This window comes from Cynocephalus volans, chromosome 4 (assembly GCF_027409185.1).
Source record: "Cynocephalus volans isolate mCynVol1 chromosome 4, mCynVol1.pri, whole genome shotgun sequence".
In the NCBI taxonomy this organism is placed as follows: domain Eukaryota; kingdom Metazoa; phylum Chordata; class Mammalia; order Dermoptera; family Cynocephalidae; genus Cynocephalus; species Cynocephalus volans.
Genome location: NC_084463.1, coordinates 102,405,176 through 102,427,541, shown reverse-complemented (window position 1 = coordinate 102,427,541; position 22,366 = coordinate 102,405,176). Strand labels below are relative to the sequence as shown.

The following is a 22,366-nucleotide window of genomic DNA, read 5'->3' as shown; positions in this document are numbered from 1 at the left end:
GTGGGCATCCTGAGCCCACAACCCTCCCTAGCCTTTGAGGGCTGCCATGCATATCACCTTTACGGCTTTGATAAATCTATACTCTGTGGGAAAGAAGGGCACTGTGTTAAAAACAAGGCCCACAGATTAATTCTGCTCTTCCTCTTAGTTGGGTATCCCTAGCTAGAAAGAGGACTTGGGAGGTTTGGGAATCTTCAGGATTGAGTCTGCCAGTGGTTCAGGGATGGGAAGGATGATGCCTATGCTGCCCCTTGTCCCTGACAGATGAGAGGAGGTTCAGAAGGGTGGAGAGGCCGACCTGGGATGAGTGGGATGAGGCCTGAGGGCCCAGCACCCCGTACTCCTGAGTAGCCTGGGCCTGGATTCCATGGCTTGACCCTGCCCCCTTCACAAACAGTTCACAACGGGAGCTGGAGGAGGCAAGCTGCAGCTGGGGTCATGCACCGAGACTGGTCACCGCTTAAGCAGCCAGCATTTAGCAAGGACCCCAGGCATTACCTGCTTAGTCTGGTCTCTCTGAAATACCTCTAGCTGCTCCACCTGTGTTTGGGGGAGGAGCAATGGAGACAGAGTGAGAAGGGGGCCAGAAAGGCGCCAGCCCCACAGCCAGGCTGATCTCATTGAGGCTCTGACACTTCCCCAAGAAACTAGACTTCTAGTAAGTTAAAAAATGCCAGTTAGGGGCCAAGCCCGTGGCAAGCCCGTGGCGCACTCGAGAAAGTGCAGCACTGGGAGCGCAGCGACGCTCCTGCCGCGGGTTCGGATCCTATATAGGAATGGCCAGTGCACTCACTGGCTGAGTGCCGGTCACGAAAAAGACAAAAAAAAAAAAAAAAAAAAGCCAGTTAGGTTTAGTCTAAACCCCAGCAGCTCTTGGAGCCTCAGTGCAGTTATGCCTCTGGAAGGGGCTGGTGGGCTGCAAGTCCACAACTGGACTCTCCAGGGACAGAGCCTTCAGGCAAGAGAAGGCCATTGATATTTCTCGAGGACAACAGGGCAATAGACTTGAACTGTCCCAGCTACCCAGTGAAAGAGAAGGCAAGATACTGCAGTGTGGGAGCCCAAAGCCCTGGAATGCAGAAGGACAATGTCCCTGCTCTCTCAGGTGTACATCTCTAGGGACATGGTTGAGCTGGGCAAACCTTACCTGGGCAGTGAGCTTCTGCCTCTCCTCCTGGAACCGCTGCCTTTCCTCCAGGACCTTGACCTTGGCACCCTCATACTTGGCAGTCATCACCTCCAGCTCCCGGGCAGTGCTCTGTGCTTCCCGTTGCATCTCAGCCAGACGGGTCTCAGCGTCAGCACGTACAGCTGCCAACTCTTGGACGTATTTCTCCCGGGCCTGGTCCAGCTCCACTTCCAGATACTGCCGGCCAAGGTTGGCCCGCTCACCCAGCCCCCGGTTCTCCTCTGCCAGCAGGCCGTGAGCCTTCTTCAGCATGCTCAGCTGCTCCGCATAGCTGGCCTTCTCTGCCCGCAGCTGTTGGGTGGCTCGCTCCTGCTCTGCCACCTTCTGCCGCAGGGGCGCCAGCTCCCCAAGCTCCCGTTGGGCCCTCATCAGCTCTGCCCGCAGCCCACCAGCTGCCTGCTTACTCTGCTCCAGTTCCTCACGGTGACGCTTCTCAGCAGCTGCCTGCTCAGCCTGCAGCTGCTGGCAGAGGTGCTTAGCGGGAAGCAGCTCACTCACCAGAGCCTGCGTGCTGGTGTGCTCGAGCTGCAGGGCAGAGAGGGCCTGTTCCTTCTGGAAGAACTTCTCCTGCCAAGCCTTCAATTCTTGGCCCAGCTCCTCTGCTCGCTCTGCCTGCGAGGCCAGCTCCTGCCGCAGGTTCTCTGAAGCCACCCGCTGTTTCTCTGCCTCCTCCCGGAGGCTCTGCACCTCTTCCCGCAGAGCGGAGCTGCGCTCGGCAGCCCTGGCACTATTGCTGGCTGTCTCTGCCTGGAGCAGGCGCAGCCTCTCTTCCAGCTTCTGGCTCTTCTCCGACTCAGCTATAACCAGCCGCTTCAACTCCTTGCTCTCCCCCTCCTTCTCCAGGACCTGGCGGTTCAGGATGGACACCTCCTCCTCCAAGCTGCTGATGAGGCTGCTTTTTCTCTCAGCCTCCTGCTGGCCCCGGGCCACCTGGGCCTTCCACTCATCTTCAGCCTTGCTATGGTCTTGAGTCTTGGTGCGGAGGGTGGCCAACTCCCTTTGGGCTGAGGCTAAGGTGCCCTGACTGTGCCCCAGCTCCTGGGCTTTCTCTTCCAACTGGCCCCGCAGAGTCTCCAGAGCACCGTCCTGCTTAGCCCTGCAGGCCTGCTCGGCTTTGAGGCTGTGCTCCAGGCTCTCCACTTGTGCCTGCTGCTGCTGGCACTGCTGCTCCAGCTTGCTCACCTCTGCCCGCAGTGCCTCCAGCTCAAGGCCTGTCGACTCTTTCTTTCCAGAACCATCTTCCCCACTGGCCTTCCTTAAAGACTGTTGGTGTTCCTTGTCTTTCTTAGCCAGCTGTTCCTTCAGTTGCTCCAGGATTTGCTGAAGTTCCTCCAGCTCTGTCCTCAGTGCTGCTTCCTGACCACGAAGCTTGGCCAGCTCCTGCTCTTTGCCTTCCTTTTCCGTCAGGGCACGGGCCAGTGCCTCTTGCAGGGTAGCAAACTCCACACGCTGCTCGTTGAGGGCGTTCTGCAGTCGCATCTCAAGCTCGGCCTTGGCTGCCTTCTCCAGGGCCAGATCAGCTTGGGCCCGGCCCCGCTCCTGGGTCAGCCGTGCCACCTCCCTCTCCTGCTGCCCGCGTTCTTCCTGCTGCTGTCCCTGGCTCTCCATCAGTGCAGCCCGCAGCCTCTCCAGCTCACTGCCCATTTGCTCTGCCTCACGCTCCATGGCCTGCAGTGCTGCCTGTGTGCTGCAGATCTGGCGACCCTGCTGCTCCTCCAGCCACTCTGATTCTCTGTCTCCTGCCCCTGGGGGCTCCCTGAGTAGCTCTCGGGAGGCTGTTTCCTGCTGCTCACCTGCCTTGCGCACCAAGGCCTCTAGGCGGGCCACCTCCTTGCTGGTGGCTGCCATCTTCTCCTGCAGAGTGGAGAGGTCATCTGCAAGCTTCTGGGCCCTGACCTCCTTCTCCTGGACCTGCTGGAGAGCTCTAGCCAGGCTGGCATGGAGCTGAGCTAGCTCATTCTGCTGCCGGCTTATCTGGAGCTCGCTGTGGGCCTCGATCCCTGCCACCTTCTCCTTTGCCTCCTGCAGCTCCTGGCGGGCCTTCTCACATTCCTCCTTCAGTGTCATCAGCTGTTCCTGGAACATGGCACCATACTGAGCCTCCTCTTGCTGGCTATCCTCATACCGCTCACGCCAGGTAGCTACCTCCTTGACGAGCTGATCACGCTCACTCTCAGCCCTGTGCTGGGAGACTGTGGCCTCTGCCAGCTTCTGCCGCAGGGCTTCAGTCTCAGCCTGATGGGCCTCTCCAAGCTGCTGTAATCGGGTCTCAAGCCTCTTGCGCCCAGCCTTCTCTTCTTCTAGCTCCTTCCGTTCCTGCTTATGCTGTTCCACCAGGCTTCGGGTCTCTGCCTCCAGCTCAGAGATACAACGCTGCTGCTCTTCCAGGGCATCTGAGGCCTTGCGCTTCTCCTCTTCAATGCTGCCCTTTGTGATCTTCAAGGACTCCTCAAGGGCCTGGAGCTGCTCCTGGAGCTGGCCCTTCTCCTGGACCACCCTTTCTCTTTCAGTTGCTTTTTGCTGCTCAGACCTCAGCTGGGCCTCTAGCTCTGCCACCTGGGCCTGGGCCTCACACTGCTCCCGATGGGCTGACTCAATGCGGGCATGGAGTTCCTCCACCTGTCGGCTCAGCTCTGCCTTCTCCCGTTGGGCCTGTGCTGCTAAGGTTTGGGCGCTGTCTTGGGATTCACTAGCAGCCTGAAGTTGCTGTTGCAGTATCTCTAGCTCGGCAGCCTTCTCCTTCTTCAATGCCTCCAACTGCTGGAGAGCCGCATCCCGCTCCCTTAAGGAGGCCTCTCGCTCCTCAGCAGCAGTGGCCAGTTGTTGGGCGTGGTCCCCCCTAGTTGCCTCCTGCTCCTTGGCTGCCTCCTGCAACTGCTGCTCCTTCTGCTTCAGGCTGCTGCTCAGCTGCTCCACCTGGTGGCAGAGGCCCCGGGAGGCCTGTTCTTGCTGTTGAAGGGTCTGTGCTAACTGGGCCTGCTCCTTTTTGGCCTGTTGCTTCAGGCTGGCCAGTTCTTCATCCTGCTGCTGAAGGGTGGCATTGAGTGTGGTGAGCTCAGAGGTGAGGGAGACCACCTGAGCAGTCAATTGGGCCTCCTGAGCCTGGGAGGCCTGCTCCAGCTCTTCCTTGGCCTGACTCAGGTTGGAGATGGAGCTCTGCAGGTCGGCAATCAGGCTAGCCAGCTGCTGCTTTTCTTCTTCAAAGTGGCCCCGCTCGACAAGCAGCTTGGCTTCCTGCTGGCCTCGCTCAGTCTCCAGAGTCTCCACCCTGGCGTGGAGCTGGGTGTTGTCTGCAGCAAGAGAGGCTGCCTCTTGCTTCAGGGTTTCCAGCTGGGGGGTACAAAGACAAATGGGGATGAGCATGACTCCTCAGTCACCATGCCCCAACTAGGAACCGACGAGCAACAGGAAACCGAACATGCCCAACATGGGTCCACACCAACCCCAGCACACGGCTCTTCCTGGCTGCTCCTGTGTATTCCTACCTGCAAGACGTCACCCAGCACCTCGCCCTTCTGGAGTGGGTTCTCCTGCAGCTGGGCCAAATGTTCTTCCAGCTGTGAAAGTTTTCCCTGAAGGATTTCATTCTTCTCTTCAAGGCATTTCTGGGAGTAAACAAGAGAGCCATGTGAACAGAGGGGTGGAACAGGCCCTCACGAACATCAACAAAACACATGACCCTACCATCTTGTTACCAAGAAAGATCTCCCTTTGCCCTGGCCTAGAAAAAATCTCTGAGAAACCATAGACATGGGACTGTGAGGGCCCTCACTTTCTAGCCTTAGTTCTAGTGCTGAATTAAGTCATAATATGAATTGCTTGCTTCTCCAAGGCTGCTGAGTTTGCTTTAAATTTCCTTACCATACACCCTTCCTCAGATAAGTCTTGACTCCCAGATTATCCAAACAAGCACCAGCTTAAAAATAGTCCCCGGGCATCAATACCAGCAGTGGCAGCAGCAGCCCTGGCCCCAAGCCTGCTTCCCTGCTGATGTTCACTAAGCATCAAGAGGCCAGGCAACGTGCTGGGCACATCTCTGAATTTCCAAACCACCTACAAATAAATCTGGGAAGTGGCTATTACTATCCCTCTTTTACAGAACAAAAACCTAAAGCCCAGATGCTGAGTGCCTTGCCCAAGGACTACACAGTTAATAGGTGGCAGAGTTGAGTTCTTACTAATAGCAATAATAATAATAGTAACTAATTCATTGAGAGTTTACTTTATACCACACAACGTGTTAAGTGCTTTATATACAGGCAGGTACTCATTATTTTTCCCGCTATAGGAAAAGGATGCTTAGAAAGAGAGAGATTAACTTCTCCAAGATCCCACACCTTGCAAATAGCAGAGAGAGGATTCAAAGGTGAACTGGACTAGAGCCCACACTCCTTCCATTACAGCTCTATTAAATCTTGTAGCGGAGACAGCCTAATTCCCGAAGGCCCAGCAGAGTAGATGGGTGAACTGAGCTTAGCCTGCATGTGTGGTCAGGCTGGGCCCTGACTCCCAGCAGAGCACTACCTTATCCTGCAGGGCTGTGCTGAGCTCCTTGTCCAGACAGGCCTGCTTCTCCACCCACTCCCGGGTGGCCTTGCTGTGCTCCTCTGTCAGTTCGTTGAGGGCGCTCTGTAGCTGCTGCAGGTGACTGGCAAATTCCCGCAGCTGAGACAGACAAGCGGGAATCCCCATCACCCAGGGTCAAAACTGGCACCACCACCGCTATCTGCTCCCTGAACCCCAGGACCAGATGCCGCCTTCCAACCCTTCCAACCCTCCCCAAACTAATCACAACTAATCATGCCTTTAAATTCAGTACTACACATCAAAATTTAGGGCCACAACCTAGTACCCTGGCAGCAGCCAATTACGGGACAAGGACAGGGACAAAGTATGCAGGTCCTGGAGAGACAGGTGCTGGGACATTGTTCTCAACCCTCTCTTGATGAGCTTTCCAGACCACCTCAGCCCTGAGGGGCCTCCATGCATAGAGCAGCCCCCCCCCCCCCACTACCTTAAAGGAAAGGTCTCCATTCTCCTCAGAAAGTTGGTTAATCTTGCGATCCATCTGGCTCTTCTCTGTCTTCAGGTCCTGGCACTGCTTCAGAGTTTCATGCAGGCGCACAGTGAGGCTGTGAGGAAGGGGCGCAGTAAGCAGGGGATGGCCCCTCACTGGGCGCAGGGAGGGGCTGGGCGGGAAGGCAGGGGGAGCTCTACCTCTCATTCTTGTCACGCAGCTCCTCGAGCTCCTGGGGCTCCACTGGGCTGGCTGCCTGCTTCTCATTCAGCAGAGCTAGGCGGTCAATGCGCTGCTGCATCATGGCTATCTGCGCGTCTGCAGGGGTAGGGGAGGAGGGGAGGAGAGTCAGCACAGAACTATGGGGAGGAGAGAGGGGTGGAGGAGGCATGTGGTATCTGATTAAGAAAAGGGAGGATAGGCCGGCCTGTGGCTCACTCGGTAGAGTGCGTTGCTGATAACACCAAGGCCATGGGTTCAGATCCTATATAGGGATGGCCGGTTTGCTCACTGGCTGAGCATGGTGCTGACAACACCAAGCCAAGGGTTGAGATCCCCTTATCGGTCATCTTTTTAAAAAAAAAAGAAAAAAAGAAAAAAAGAAAAGGGAGGATGGGACAAGGACGGGACAAGGACGGAACCTAGCTTCCAGGAGGCCGGCCTGACCATAGGCCCAGGGCTGAGCCCTAAGCTCCAGGGCCAGCAGAAGGAACAACATGGGAGACTAAGGGATATCCCTCAGGCAAGCCCAGTGCTTTCCTGGATGGAAATCCCCAGTGCTGCCCTTCACACACATCTCCAGTACACCAGGCACCCACCCTTCTCAGTGAGGAGCTTGCGGTTCTCAGCCAGCTCCAGCTCCAGCTCATCCCTATTATTTCTCTCATCTGCAAGCTGCTTCTTCAGTCTTCTCATCTGGAATTGTGGGGTCTGCAGGATGTCACCCATGGGAGAGGCTGGAGAACCTGAGAGGAAGCTGAGGAAGAAGATGACCCGGATGCCAAGATAAGAGCCTAAGATCTGAAGCAACCAAACAAAAGCAGAATGGGAGAGCAGGGGTCTATGGATGTGAGCACTAGCTGGGAGGCACGTGCACTTGGGTTCTATTTGCAGTGCTACCTCACACCTCATGACGTGACCTTGAGAAGACTTTTCATCTCCCTTCTCCATGCCTTGACTGCTTGTCAGGAGGAAAAAAAAAGTGATGTATTCTCCCTGCCTCTGCCGATACACACTGAGAGAAGGAACTGCACTGTAGTATCCAAAGAAGAAGGGTATTCCATAAACAGCCTCTGAGAGAGGCCTTCTGCCCAGGACAGATCCCAACCAATTCCCCCAATTAGTACTGGGTCAGGTGAGGAAATCCCAGATCTGCAGGACACTCCAAGTACTCTCTGATGATGTAAGAGGCTGGTCAACAGCTTAGCCTCTAGAATGCAGGAGTGTGAGGACTGGATGGATGCTGAGGCCTCAGTTCAGGAGCACAAGCCTAGGACATACTTGTTCCCACTGGAAGAGGAGGCAACCTTCTGTAGCTCTAAGAAGCGAATCTCCCTCTTGGCCTGGGGGCTAGATGGGGACAGCTCTTCAGAGAAGCTGCTGGAACAGGTGGAAGGGACAGGAGCTGAGGGTGAGAAGTGGACAAATAAACCAAGAAAGGTTAGAAAGAAGATGTGCACCTTTATGCAGTCTGAGCATTCACCTTAGTGGGAGTGAATCCGCAGACACATATAATTTCTTAGTGGGAGGGAGGCACTGGGCAGAACCTGAAACCTGGTGTCTGGGTTATCCAGAGGTCAGTCCTTCACCAAAATCAAGGGCAGGGCACACTGGAGTACGGGTGTCCTTTGTGCTCAGAAACTACCAAGTGCTCAGGCTGTTCCCTCAGCCAACACCGCAGAGGCAGCTTGGAGCCCTGAGCAGGAGCTCCTTGCAAACCCCATCAACAACCTCCTGTGTCAGAGCCACTGACCTCCTTTTGGATTTCTTCCGTCCTGAAATCTTACACTGCCCACATGCCTTTTCTCAAAAGTTTCTCTTCCCTTGGTTCCCATAACCATTTTCACAGGATGCTCCCACCTCTAACCACTCTCGTTCTTGGTCTCCTTAATCTGCTTCTCCCTCCTCCACCCACACTGCCAGCTCCCCAGAGGTCTGATGGGGCCTCCGTGTTCCACCCACCAAGCCCACGGCTTCCATGGCCATCCGTACACTGACTTGCAGACCCATATTCTGGCCCAGAGCCCTGTCCTGTATTCTAGACTCACATTTCCAACATCTCCATCTGAAGGTCTCATGAGGAACGTGAGTATGAGGAACATCAAATTCAGTGGTAGAAGAGAACTAGCCTAGACCTGCTTCCTGCTTTCCCATCATCGCTAGTGACCTCTTCATCAGAAGACCAGCAGAACTCCCACCTCCTCTATCGTGCTGCCAGACGAGAGAGTCGATACCTCCTGTACTTAGATTCCCTATCATACTTACTGGTTTATGTATCTGCCGTCCCACTTAGAACATAAGCTTCATGGAGGGAAAAACTTTTTTTTAAAAAAATGGACTGTGTATTCTCAGCTTCTAAACCTAGAGTAGTGATTATTTAAAAAAAATTTTTTCTACATGTGTGTATGGGGGCTGGGGGTGATCAAGGACAACCTAACAGCAGACTTGATCACTTACAAATATCCTGCTTAACTGCTGCCAGGCTGTAAGGAGGAGCCCTGTAGAATCTGAGATGATGGCAAATTAACTCACTCCATGACACACACTCTTCCTGGACACCAACTCTGTGCCTTGTGTTGGGGACAGAAACAAACCTCTACTGCATTTCTCAACAATTCAGGATACTAGCAGTCCCCAGTTCAGAGATGAGGGGATCCTCAGGAATGCGTCCCTACTCACCTTTCTGCAAAAAATTCTCCAGGTCCTCATTAAGGTTTAGCCCATCCTCATGGTCCAGCACAAATTTAAGAATGACAGCCAACTCAGCCTGGGCCACGGAGAGAGGAAAAGACACTTAGGTATTCGAGAGGCCTCTGAAAGGATGGCTGCTGGGAGCTGTCGCAGCAGGGCCAGTCCCAGGTGCTCCTGAGCCCCAGGGGCCTGTTTGATTGTGCTTCCTCTCAGAGCCTGAGCCCATGGCCCAGCCACCAACATGTGACTAGAGATATGTTCCCCTCACTCGCCCCCTGCCCTTCTGCCTTCCCTAAAGATGCACCCAGAGTCAGAGTTCCTAACGGACTTCACTCCTGACCACAAGAGAAGTGAACAGCCAAGGAAGGTAATAAAGTCAGAAAGCTTTCAGTACAATATGTTGGCCTCTTTTGGATGACCCTGCTAGGGGATAGGATGAAAGAGATAGGAGTGATGGTTTAGTGTTAAAAAAAAAAAAAAAAAAAAAAAAAAATACACACACACACACACATACATGAAGAGAGAATAACTTTGATGTATTATCCAAATACACAGTACAGTTAAATATACATAAAAAAGGATTTGGAAGTATATCCTTTAAAAAGTTAGTAGTTATCTGTGGGAATAAGATTATTGGCAATTGTTATTTCTTTGTGCTTTTCAATATTTTCCAGATTTTACTGGGCTGGCTGATTAGCTCACTTGGGATAGCACGGTGCTGGTAACACCAAGGTCATGGGTTTGGACCCCCATACCAGCCAGCTACAAAACAAAACAAAATTTCCAGATTTTCTATAATGAATGACTGTAATTACTACAACCATATTTTTAAGAAGCATGATACTCAGATATGCTGTTTAAAGGAAAGCAGATGGGTGAGGTGAGGCACAGGCTAGGCCCACTAGGTGGGGTGAAGGCACAAGGGCTTACCTGAATCTTATACTCAAATTGTTCCCAGTCCCTGGGACTTTTGGAGCTCATGGTAGAGTGGTATAACAGTAGCATGGTCATCTAGAAGCCAAACAGAAGGCAGTCACTCAGCAGGGCTATCTCTCTTCTCCGTGCTCTCATTCTGGGGACTCTGAACTATTCTGGAGACTCTTCTGAAACTCCTAGAATTCAGCAGTCCCAGGCCACCATCCTTAACAGCCCCAGGAAAAACTTTGCTGTTTTTTATTGAGGACGCAATACACACTGCAAAAAAACCGGGTGCCAGTATTCCTGCATGGCTAAGTCCCTGGACTCATGGAACCCTGGGTGTGAATTTAAAGGGACCCTTCAACAGACCAGCACCCAGAAACAGTGGAGGGAATGAAGCAGACTGAGCTAAAAAGAAAAATATGTTGATAGCTGTGTGAGACCTGATTCCTGCCAGGTCTCCATCGAGACCCACCATAATAGTTTAGTAAACTTATTTATCATAAGATCGTGGGCTTTTAGAATCCTTGGGCTGAATTAGCCTCTGCTTCAGACAGGTAGCTGCCTGGTCCTACCTCCAACCTCCAAAAGCCCCAGAAATAAAGCACTCACCACCTCCTCTTGGGTTAAGAGGAGCCCTGCAGGCCCCTCAGGTACCACCCTCCCACCCAGGCCCCAGTCTGGTATTCCATGGGTACCTTGGCCAGTTCCAGCTCTGACCCCTCCATCACCTTCTGCACAGACACCAGGCATTCTGGAGAAGAGGGATGTTTTCGGTTTTCTGCAATGACAACAATGTAGAAAACAAGGTGAATGTCCTGGGAACCATTCCTGGGATCCTCAGAATGCCCGAGCCTGAGAAGCAGAATCGCCGTCTCTGGGGCTATGAGCTGTAGGGCTGCTTATTCCTGTGACTTATTCTCTCCTCTGACTTACACTTTTCCATCTGAAGTCAGTTCTATCCTGGGTTGGTCCCAACACTACAGGGTCAAGACAGCAGGCTAGGAATTCACACAACTCATGACATTGCACTCACCCACCCACTCACCAACTCCCACTTAGCACCACAGAGAAGAGCCTAGGTGTTCCACACCACTCTACAGTCCTGTTCCAACTAAGGTGACAGAGGAAACCTACAGCTTAGTCAGAGTAGGATGACTGGGGACACCTGGCTTATGCTGCCAGAGGGTCTGGGCTCAATTCCTAACACCTTGCTTTATCTAAATATGAGGGGTCTTCAAAAAGTTCATGGAAAGATTTACATTATCTTTTTTTATTTTTATTTATTTATTTTTTTATTGCTGGCTGTCCAGTATAGGGATCAAAGCCTGGACCTTTGCGTTATCAATACTACACTCTAACCAAGTGAGCTAGCCAGCCAGCCCCTTCTAGTATCTTTTAATCCCATTTTTCCACAAACTTTTTGAAGTACCCTCATATGTTCTCACCTTTCCTATAATTCTTTTGAGGTGGAGATGGCAGGTAGCACCCCCTGTCAAAGACAAGGACTTTGTGGTCCAAGGCTGGACAGGGCAGGGGAGCTGACAAGCACTGTGCTAGAAGCTCTGCATGTGTTCTCATTAATCCACCCATTGACCTGAAGAGCAGTGATTATTATCTCCATATACAGACAGGGGACCCGTCCAGAAAGGTCATACAAGCAGTGGGAAGGGTCAAGATTTCAACTTAAATCTGCCTCTGCTCCATACCTACTGCCTGAATAATTAATTCAAAATTTTCCAGGAAAAATTGTTTTTCTTGCAAGGGAAAAGGGGGTAACATGGATCCTTCCCTCTCTTCTGCCTCCTTGAAGTGGGGGAACAGAAGCCCAAAGTGATGAGTCTGAAAAGTGACCTTTTGGCTCTGAATGGATCCCTGAGACGGGCTCTGAGACTGAAGGGATACACTTCTTACCAAGTTGTATTCATCTCTGTGCTAAAGAGTAATGAGCCTGGAATCTTTTCTCCTCCAGACACCCATGAACTGGTTCTTCTGGACTCCCAAGTCCCAGGAGCTGAAGTAGCCAGCTCCTTCCAGCTAGATAAGAAAGGAGCTTACTCTGCAGAAAACTGCATACAAAGTCCAGTCTCTGTGGCACCGGCCGCTGCAGGATCTGCTGCCCCTCGTCAGTGCCGTGGCTAGAACAAAGAGCAAGTATTAGGACCAAAATACTTACGACCTTGGCCTCCTTGCTACTGCATTACATACTACCTCCCCCTTCCTTCAGGGCTCAGTCTCTGCTGGATCTGGGACAGAACCAGACCAGATCCTGGAGGCAGGTGAGAAGATATCAGGACACCATTTACTCAGATGGAACAGTGTGCTGGGTGAGCAGTGGGGACTTGAGGCATGGACAATCTGGAAAAGATGGCACTCTGCCATCTTATTTGAAAATATGTAAAAGCTCTGTCAGAAGGGGGCTGAGAGGAGCTGGTGGCTTCACAGATGAATGGGAAGCTAGATGAAATCGTCCGGAACGGCTTAACTCTAAAATGTCAGGAAGTCTGGAAAATGTGGCTAGAGTAAGAGTGAGAGAGAATCATGGGAAGAGAAAAACTGGTCCAAGAACTGAAAGAACAGGAAGAAAACAAGGCTCTAAGGTGACAGGGAAAAGTTTCCACACAAGGCTGAAGGCTGAGATGTCTAAAGCCTCCTAGAGGCATGTCCAAGGGACAAGCATTCTTGATTAGAGGCTCTTGCCCATGCTTGCTTGTTTAACTAGAAGGGCAAGCAAAGTGTGAGAACAACGAGAACAGGCAGGCAGCAGGGGGAGCTCTTACACAGCCCAGGGACCTGGCCCCTGTGCGCTCTAAATGGGATTTCATTTTCAGAGGTGAGTATCTCATCACATCCAGAACAGGTGAAGTAACACTTCAGGTTAAAAAGCTACTTCTCTATCTAGGCCAAAGCTGGAGATACTGATTAAAGGGCCCCCTGTTCTTCAGAATCTAAATGGTCTCAGCCAACTTTCTGGAGGGCAAGACAGGCCCTAGAACCTTCCAGTGCAAGAGACATCCTGCAAAGCACAAGAACCATCTTCCAAGTGAAGTCCCCACAAGAGGCACTCTGGATAGCTAGTCTGAGATGAGGGACTCCTACAAAGTCTTGAGGCGATGCTGACCTCATCACTGACTCCTAAATGAGCCATCTTCCATACCCACCCACAATCTGGAATGTCATGATTCCTTGCCTCAGTGTACAGCAGTATTTACCTAAGTATATTCCATTAAGTAAAAATAAAAAGGGAGTCCTCAATTTAAACGTTTAAGAGATGCTAGGTTAAACCAAATGAACATTTTCTAAAGAAAAGAATATAACATGCATTATTTTCTAAACCTATTTGACCACAAAACCTCTTTTTTCCCCACAAAGCCCCTGGTATAAGTAAAGCTGAATGAAACATGCTTTGGAAAATGCTAGTCCTAAAGAAATCCAGCCCATCACTTAAGATTGCATTCAGGTCTCATCTTTGTCAGGAAGCCATCCCAAACTACTGGTTATGCCTCCCTCATCCTTCCCAGGTATTCCTACTGCATTCACGAACATAACTGCTCACTATGAGCGTGCTAGCTGAAAGCTAGGAATGCAGCAGGTGCATGGTACATATGGGCTGTTGACAGCTGACGGATGGGATGCTTTTTACTGGGAAAAGCAAAGGTCAATGTCAGTAAGACCAGTGTCATTCAGGACTTTAGGTTTTCTGGAAAAATGCCTCCACTAAACTTTGCTATTCAAACCTTGCAGCTACCAAAGAGATAGAACAGACTTTTTGCTTTAGGCTATTCACCCACAGAAGAACAGAAAGGGAACTTTGTCAGAGGGGTTGACACCAATGAATTTTCCCATAGGAAGGCCAAGGGGCCAAGGAACCAAGCCCTGTTTAATTCCCACAGCTTCTAACCATCCACCAACCTTGCCATCCTCCACTGCCTTCCCCTGAGAACTAGGCTTCTCATTTCGGTTAGCAGAAGTAGCAGTATCAGAAATGCAACAGCCAGAACATATTAACCAAGTCTGTTTTCCCAAAGAAGTTGGTCTGCATTGTCCTGGATCTGAGATGGAGATGGAGGTTAGGGTTAACCTGGGATTTCAATAGCTCCTACCTCCAACTCACTCAACTCACCCCACCATGTCTAAGTCTCAGGCAGCAGCCTAGAAGATAACTTGGAAAACAGGCATCTCGGATTTTTGACACTCCCAATGAAAATTCCTTACCAAGTCATAAACCTACAGTGACTAAACCAAGGAAAACACACATCCTTACTCCTGGACACACCTACTGTTCTTGTCATCAAGCCCAGGAAATTGATCTCCTCAAAAGCAAAAACTCCTCGATCTATTCTGTAGTCAAAAAAGCATGCTGCCCTCTACCATATGTTACAACATAAGGCACGTTATACCTGGTTGCCACTCTTTTAGTGATGTTAAAATTAAACAATGTAGACTTCCAGTCAAGATGGCGGAATAGACAGTCCCCAGCGTTAATCTCTCCCACAAATCAACCAGTTTACAACTATAAAAATGTAACATCAGCCAAGCTGAGGCCACTAGAGCTCAGGTAAAGAGGAGGAGAGACCTACGGAGTGCATGAGGGTGGGAGAAGCCACAATGAGAGAAAGAAAAAAACTGCTCTGACTGTTTCAAGCTCCAGGCATGTCCAGGCTGGAGCCGGTGAGCACCCGGAGCAGGAGCTGGCAAAAGCCATTGCTGTGCCTTTCAGATGGAGTTGCTTGGAGGCAGCAGGGGAGAAGAGGGCCTTGGTGGCCCCCAATCCAGCAAGACCACGAATAGGGTTCCCATGGACCCACATAGGAGCGAGGAGCCACAACAACTGAGAAAAAGGAGCCACTCAGAGGCTGGTGAGTCATTGCAAGAGATGGGCACATGGCCTGTCCCATGGGAAGTGTTTGCAGCACAGGTGGTGGGGGAGAGGGGCCCACTGGGGGAACACTGGGGCACAGCAAGGACAGCTGATCTGCTCCCCAATCAGTGCAGGACCACTCAGAGGAGAGACTGGTCAGGAATATAGAATTGCATGCAGTGCAGTTTGATGAAAAGATTCAGGCCCAGACCAGAGTTTCTACACAACCCAGGTGGCACTGGATCTCTCCAGAGGCAGATCTATAAAGTCAACCATTAAAACCTGAGCTGCACAAAAAGCCTTCCCTAGGGAATCAGCAGCAAAGCAGCAATTTAACTAAACCACACAGCTCAAGTACTGGTCCCCACAGGAAATTCCCCCATTTCAAAAGTAAGCAAAGGACAACAAATTAGTTCCAGAGCAGTTTGAGTGGTGAGAACAGCAAATAATCCAACACAGAACTGAAAGAAAAAACAAAGTACCCACAACCAGAAACAAAGTTTCATATTAACTAGTAAAGGTCTCATTTCACCAAAGAACACCTATAACACCTAGAAGGACCAGAAGTCCCCTGGGCTACCAAGCCAGAAAGCAGGGAGGGCCAGGGGCCTCAGCAATGCCCCCCAACACCCACAACCAATCCTGAGAGTGGGGGATGAGGGCCTCGACTGCGCCCCCCCCAACACACGCAGCCAGCCCAGAGGCAACCACCAAGCCAACACAGGAAGCACCCTGGGCTTGCCCAACCTGGGGTGGTGGTGGGCCTTGGGCCTCGGCCCTGCCCCCTCAACACGTGCAACCATCTCAGCCAGGACCACCAAGCTGCAGCAAGAAGGGCCCTGGGTTCCCGAGCTGGGATGGTGGGAAGCGAGGGCTTTTGCCACATACCCGACATCTGCACCCAGCCTGGCAATGACCAAGCCACCGCTGGAAGCCCCCCGGTCTCTCCTGTGGGAATGAGTGGGGTGCCACAGGCTTCAATCCTGCCCCTCCTCCTTCCTCCTCCTTCCATCCCATTTCCTTCCCCTGTTCCCTCTCCCTCTCCAACTGCTCTGCAACAACATCCTAGAATGTAAAAAATAATATTAATAAAATTACATTTAAAAAAAATTCAATTCAATTCAATTCAACAGTGGGTTAGGTATTGGTAGCCTAATGGTTTCACCAGCCACTGATGTCAGTTGCTTGGATCTATCCCTTCATTAGGGTTTGTAAAATAATGATTTTCATCAGGAGCTGCAAAATGCTGATTTTTGGGTGGTACACAACCCACCTAAGAAGTATCTTTGCCCCCCAAATTAAACTAATCAAGCCTAGCTCTAATTATCAGTTTACAGATAACAAGGGGAACAAAGGAACAAGTTAAGCAGCACCATGATGATGCAATTAACAAAATCCAGGATTTAAGAATTTCTACAGGATCAAAACAATGGTGTGGGTTGGGAAAGAGAAATAGAAGAAAACAAGATTGGTGAGAAGAGATGAGCCCCTGATGAAAGATACTGAACACCAGGCTGAAGATTTAAGATTTCAACCTACTAGCAATGAAGAGTCACCAAGGTTCAATGAAGATCAACTGAAGCATCACAATGAAAGCAGAATTTGAGATTCTTGAGATCACTTGTATAGGAATGGACTAGAATAAGGACAGATTAGAGAAGAACAAGGTTATGAGAGCCTGGTATCCAGAATAAGGCAGAGGAAGAAATGTGGGATGTGAGAAGTCTTCCAAAGGACAAACAGAGAGGATGGTGACTGATTAGAAATCAGTGCCAATTAGAGACAGGAATACAAAATGATGCTGAAATGTCCTGCCAGGGTAACTGGGAGAAAAAAATGGTAGTATCTGGACCAAAATAAGAATAGTGATTTCTTTCAGAGGCTCTAAGGCAAGTGCTGGTTACAGCCATACAGAGTTTTCAGAAATCCTATAAGATACTCCACTACCAACAGGCATTTCAAAAGATACCACGAAAACCACTCTAAAAGACCCATATGTCCTGAGCTACTCAGCTCCACTAGACAGTGCTGATGGGAAACATCAGCCACATCTTCATTCACTCATTTACTCCCTCAATAAACATTAATTAACAACTGATCAGGGGGCCGAGCCCGTGGCGCACTCGGGAGAGTGCAGCGCTGGGAGCGCAGCGTCGCTCCTGCCGCGGGTTCGGATCCTATATAGGAATGGCCGGTGCACTCACTGGCTGAGTACCGGTCATGAAAAAGACAAAAAAAAAATGATTAGGGCTGGCTGGTTAGCTTACTTGGGAGAGCGTGGTGCCAATAACAGCAAGGTCAAGGGTTCGGATCCCCATACTAGCCAGCCACCAAAAAAAACAAAACAAAACAAACCCTAATCAATGTACAGTCCGAAGCCGGGGAGGGGAAGGACCCCAAGATGAATCATCAAGATGAATCAGACACAGTTCCTGCCTTTGATAAGCTCAGTTCTACCTTCTTTCTCTGTCTACAAGCTGCTGCCTATGAATAGATAGCCAGGCTGCTTCACAGAGATGTGAATCCCTGACACCAGTTCCTAACTGCCATGTATGGCACACAAACACCTTGGACACTTCAGTCTACCTTTGGCCTGGGGCTGGACTCACAGCCTACTGTGCTTTCCTTTAAAAAAAAAAAGGGGGATGGGGTGGGGGGAGGTTCCTCTTCGTCACTATCCCCCTAGTTCCTTATTTTATGGCAGGCCTTGAATTCTGCCTATAGAACAAAGAAGTGAGGAAAGTCAGCTTTGCCCTCCATGATTCCTAAAAGTTGATGATGAACTACATAAGCTTACCAAAATAACTTTAGTTTATAGCTTGACTGGTCTTCGCTCAGTTCCAGAGAGGTATGATATTACCAGGAGGCCCTACTCCATTAATTTCCCAGATAACTGTATGTTCAAAGGAAACAAGTGCTAAAGGTACAGATATAAAACAAAAAGGCCAAACTAGAATCCTGGCTACATAACAACAAGCTTATCAAACGCTCATGGACCTCAGAAATCAAGTTAACGTGGCAGTAAAAACCCCAGAAATGCATGTTATAATGGCTTAGAAAGGGGCATATCTGTACTGTGCTAACAAACCAGAGACAAGATTTCTAGCTGCCTTTTATTTCCCTCAAATGTAAGAGCTTCCCCTTTCTTCCTCCTGGCCCCAAGGTTGCAAAGAGGGCTTGTGAGATAGGGTAGAAATAAGTCAAGAAAAGAGGGCTGTAGAAGACTCCTCTTGAGATAAAAGGATGGGGAGCCATCGAGCAAGTAGGCTCTTGGAATAGTGTGAAAGCAGGGAGACTTGGAGCCTCTGTGCAAGAGTGAGGAATCCTTAGGATGGGACAAGGTGAGTCCTCCACCACAGAGAGGCACAGTGACTGGGGCATGTGGTCAATGTGTTCTTACCTCTGGGCCCCACCCTGGCTTATGATATCCCAATCCTGTCCCTGCTTTCTGGTCACAGCCCTTACCAAGGCAAGAGAGCAAACACAGTCCTCACCCCAGCAATCAGCTTTGCCTGAAAGGCTGGAGAGGGGTGTGGTGCCTACTCACATGCTGTCAATGATCTTGATGAAGACGCTGCAGTCCTGGAGTTGTGGCACAGCCTCCACAGGGTCAGCCACGTGCAGACTGTTCACCTGCAAGCCAAGGAAAGAGCCTGGTGAGACTGCTACAAATGCCCGAAGCAAGGTGGTTTGCTCCTTTTCCCAGATGCTGACAGTTCTCTGCTTATTGTGAGCACCTTCAGTTGTAGGCTATTGGAATAAGGGAACAAATGATTCTGGGATTTTTAATTTCAGCAAAGGAAGGCTGCTGCACTCACTCATCCAGTGCATGCTATCTGGTTATGGCCCCTTGAAGTGCTGCATCAGAGAGTCCTTCCTTTGGCTTCAACTAAATATGAGCTTAACTTCTCCTAAGATATTCCAGCACTGAGGGTATACTTTAAATATAATTAGTCATAAGATGGTTCTGGAAGGATACACAAGAAACTGGTGACAGTGTTGCCTCTAGAGAGAGGAACTTGATGGCAGGGAGTCTGAAGCGGGAAAAAGAAAGGCTTTATACATTACAACCTCCTGTGGCTCTTCAATGTTTACCTTATAACTTTTTGCAGCTCTTGAACTTTGAAATATCTATTCAAAACTTAAATATTAAATATATGTTATAAACTCCCACACAGATAAAAAATCTTATTAATGCATTCTTTTATTATTTGCAGACATAAAACTTTGGTTGAGGGGAAGAGAGGGAAACAATGCAGGAATAAAATAACTAAAAAAAAAAAAGGATGCGGGGGCTGGCCCAAAGGTAGTAAGTTACCTCAATTGTTCACAGTCAGTTACAGATTGAACTCATTTTACTCTTTCCCCCTTTAACACTACTGCACTTCAGAAGTCTTTTAAAAATAATGTTTTTTAGGGCCGGCCCATGGCTCACTTGGGAGAGTGTGGTGGTAACAACACTGAGGCAAGGGTTAAGATCCCCTTACTGGTCATCTTTAAAAAAAATTAAAATAAATAAATAAACAAACAAACAAATAAATTTTTTTTTTTTTGAAGGAGGAAGGCAGGCAAAGAAGAGCTAGGAACCCCAAAGAAAAACTTCTCAATTCTGATTCAATTTCCTGTTTCCTTTCTTTGGCTTCAGACAGGTATCCCTCTAAATCAGTTTATACCACTAAAAAATTCACCAGGGGTCACATGCAAATGAATCAGGTAAACAGTTTATTCATACAATCATATAAGGTCAACTTCTACAGGGAAACCTCGTGAATTCAAGGCACTAAAGTTCAGAAGTAGCCTGGGCTGGTTTACTTTTTAATTACCATAGGAAGAAAGGGTTTGCTAAGTTAAGTAATCACATATGCCACACTAAGAGGGGAGACAGACTTGGCCAGCTTAAGAAACAAGGTATTTTAAGAATGTCAGCATAGTAATTAAGTACAAGCAAGTAGATTCTATTGTTAATAAACGTCTTCCATATGTCTGGGCTGGAAGCATGCAGATATTGATTTTAGGCCCAGCTCCTCCACTCACTTGCCAGAAAACTTTATCAACCCCATTTCCGTGCCTAGTTTCTCACTAACCAAATGGATGGAATCCCTACCAGATCTACCTCAAAGGACCAGTGTGGGCTCAAATGGGATTATGGATGCAATAACACATTCAAAAATAAAAAGTACTAAATGCAAGGCAATATTATGGTTAATAAAATTAAAATAATGAAGTAGACACAAGACTTCTACTTCTTAACAGTAAAATTAGCTGCATCAATTGTAGAATTAAGAGGACTGAAAAAATCAATGTCAGCTACAGAAATATTTCAGTTAAATATTTTTATATTAAAACAATTTTTAGATGAGTCCACATTAAAATAGGTTAGAGGTTTTGTTTTGTTCTTTTTAAAATGTAGAATATAAAATATGACCTCTCACTGAAGTCTTAAAAACAATATAGTCTTAAAAAAAAAAAAAAAAAAGCTCAAATTGGTCAGGACAGATCAGTGTAAGTTTTCTAGGAAGATTCCGAAAATTTTAAGTCAAGATCACTTTTTACCTGATGAAAATAAAGAGAATTCCAAGACTTAAGCATCCAAAAGCCATCTCTTTTTAATACTGGCAATCTAGGTAAAACTTTCAAGGACTGTAAATGCTTGTTCACTAACAAGACTGAAAAAAATCATACGAATTAGCTGGTTTAAAGTCACTTAAGGAATCTGGGTTCATCGCTTGTACCAATTAAATAACAATCCAGCAATAGTTTCCTTTCATGGGTATAAAAATATTTTTTCTTCTTGTGAATTTTGCTCTCAAATAACAAATCATTTAAAAGTTAAGGAAGTGGAGAAGCGCCTTCATCTCTAGTCAGGGTATTAAAAAAACATGAGTGAACAGTCCCGGGGCATGGAGAAGGGGACCAGACTACCCTCCCACAACCAGGAACACCACGCCAGCACCTTGGGGTCTGCCCGGGGACCCAAGGCAAGGAGAAGGGGAATGGACCTCTCTCCCACAACCAGGCACACTGAGCCAGTGCCTTGGGCTCTGCCCAGGGACCAGAAGTATGGAGAAGGGGACCAAACACACCCCACAACCAGGCATACCGCCGGTGCCAAGGAGCACGCCAAAAACAGCACCCCCATGTGGGTGGCTCACCACAGCCACCACAATAACCATGGTTGCTGCAAAAGCTGCTAGACGCCACAGCCACCAGGCAGATGGTCTGCCAACCACTGGAGTGCATTCACACAAAAAGAGTCACCAGCAGAGACAAAGAAAAGAAGAGGATGTCTCTTTCCACAAAACCCATTTCAGAGTGACAGAAGAAGCATCTGCTCTATGATAATATTGGGGGACCTGATCACACCTCTCAGCATTGGACAGATCATCTAGGCAACAAGTTAAAAGAGTAACCATTATTCTTTCAGAAGGAGAGAAGAAATCTAGGGCAATTAGAGGGGGGAGGGGTTGGACAAGGGGCATAAAGAATAATTAGGATTTGTAACAATATATATGCTAGTAATACTAATTTAATCAACAGATCTCAATGTTCAACCCCAAAAATATGTATTATCAATTTTGACTCAATAAATAAAATAAATTAATAATTTAAAAAAAAACATGAGTGAGACCGAACTCATTGTATATCCCAAGAGCTGCTTGTAAGGTCTGTATGGCTGTTTAAGGCTGTCAAATCTTAAAATTTTTTGTAACAGTTCATTCATTATTAACTGCTATTTGCAGAAAAATTTCAAGCTACACTTTAAGCAAAATAAAAACTTTACATTCTAAAATAAATTACTGAAAATTGGGAAGACAAAAAACCAAAAAAACCTCCCATTCAGTCTAGTATTCTATTTTTTTTTTTTTTTTTTTTGTCTTTTTCGTGACCGGCACTCAGCGAGTGCACCGGCCATTCCTATATAGGATCCGAACCCGAACCCGCGGCGGGAGCGTCGCCGCGCTGCTAGCGCAGCTCGCTACCGAGTGCGCCACGGGCTCGGCCCCAGTCTAGTATTCTAATACATGTACTTTCAGCATTTTGATGTAGTTCTAGTCTTTTTTTTCCCTAGGTAATTCTTTAAAAAACACAACTGTGATTATCAAATGTGTATATGTGTTCTCACTAACAAACCAAAAGCATTATTTCATGCTGCTAAAGTGTCATAAAATTCACCTTAGTTGCATAACTTTTGTTTAAAATGGGCTGGCCAGGGGACCGGCCCGTGGCTCACTCGGGAGAGTGTGGTGCTGTCAAGTCAAGGGTTAAGATCCCCTTATGCTTGTACGGGTCATCTTTAAAAAAAAAAGAAAAAAAAAAAAAGATGACCGGTAAGGGGATCTTAACCCTTGACTTGGTGTTGTTAGCACCACACTCACCCAGTGAGCTAACCGGCTATCCCTATATGGGATCCGAACCTGTGGCCTTGGTGCTATCAGCACCACACTCTCCCGAGTGAGCCACGGGCCGGCCC

The 22,366-nt window shown here is 48.8% G+C and overlaps 1 protein-coding gene across 7 annotated transcripts in view; it reads right to left on the bottom strand.

Annotated features, from left to right (window-relative positions):
- Positions 1-22,366, bottom strand: part of NUMA1 (nuclear mitotic apparatus protein 1) — a 74,290-nt gene that overhangs the window by 9,048 nt on the left and 42,876 nt on the right. For 6 of the 7 annotated variants that reach the window (XM_063096015.1, XM_063096017.1, XM_063096016.1 and 3 more), the window contains exons 3-16: positions 18,443-18,528; positions 12,093-12,172; positions 10,733-10,815; positions 10,047-10,127; positions 9,105-9,192; positions 7,707-7,830; positions 7,333-7,383; positions 7,025-7,182; positions 6,407-6,524; positions 6,204-6,321; positions 5,714-5,854; positions 4,675-4,794; positions 1,148-4,519; positions 499-540 (exon numbers count right to left, since the gene is read on the bottom strand). In XM_063096015.1, coding sequence (XP_062952085.1) covers positions 499-540; positions 1,148-4,519; positions 4,675-4,794; positions 5,714-5,854; positions 6,204-6,321; positions 6,407-6,524; positions 7,025-7,182; positions 7,333-7,383; positions 7,707-7,830; positions 9,105-9,192; positions 10,047-10,127; positions 10,733-10,815; positions 12,093-12,172; positions 18,443-18,528 — 4,662 coding nt within the window. The remainder of the gene's footprint in view (positions 1-498; positions 541-1,147; positions 4,520-4,674; positions 4,795-5,713; positions 5,855-6,203; positions 6,322-6,406; positions 6,525-7,024; positions 7,183-7,332; positions 7,384-7,706; positions 7,831-9,104; positions 9,193-10,046; positions 10,128-10,732; positions 10,816-12,092; positions 12,173-18,442; positions 18,529-22,366) is intronic. The other variant, XM_063096019.1, reaches the window with a different exon arrangement.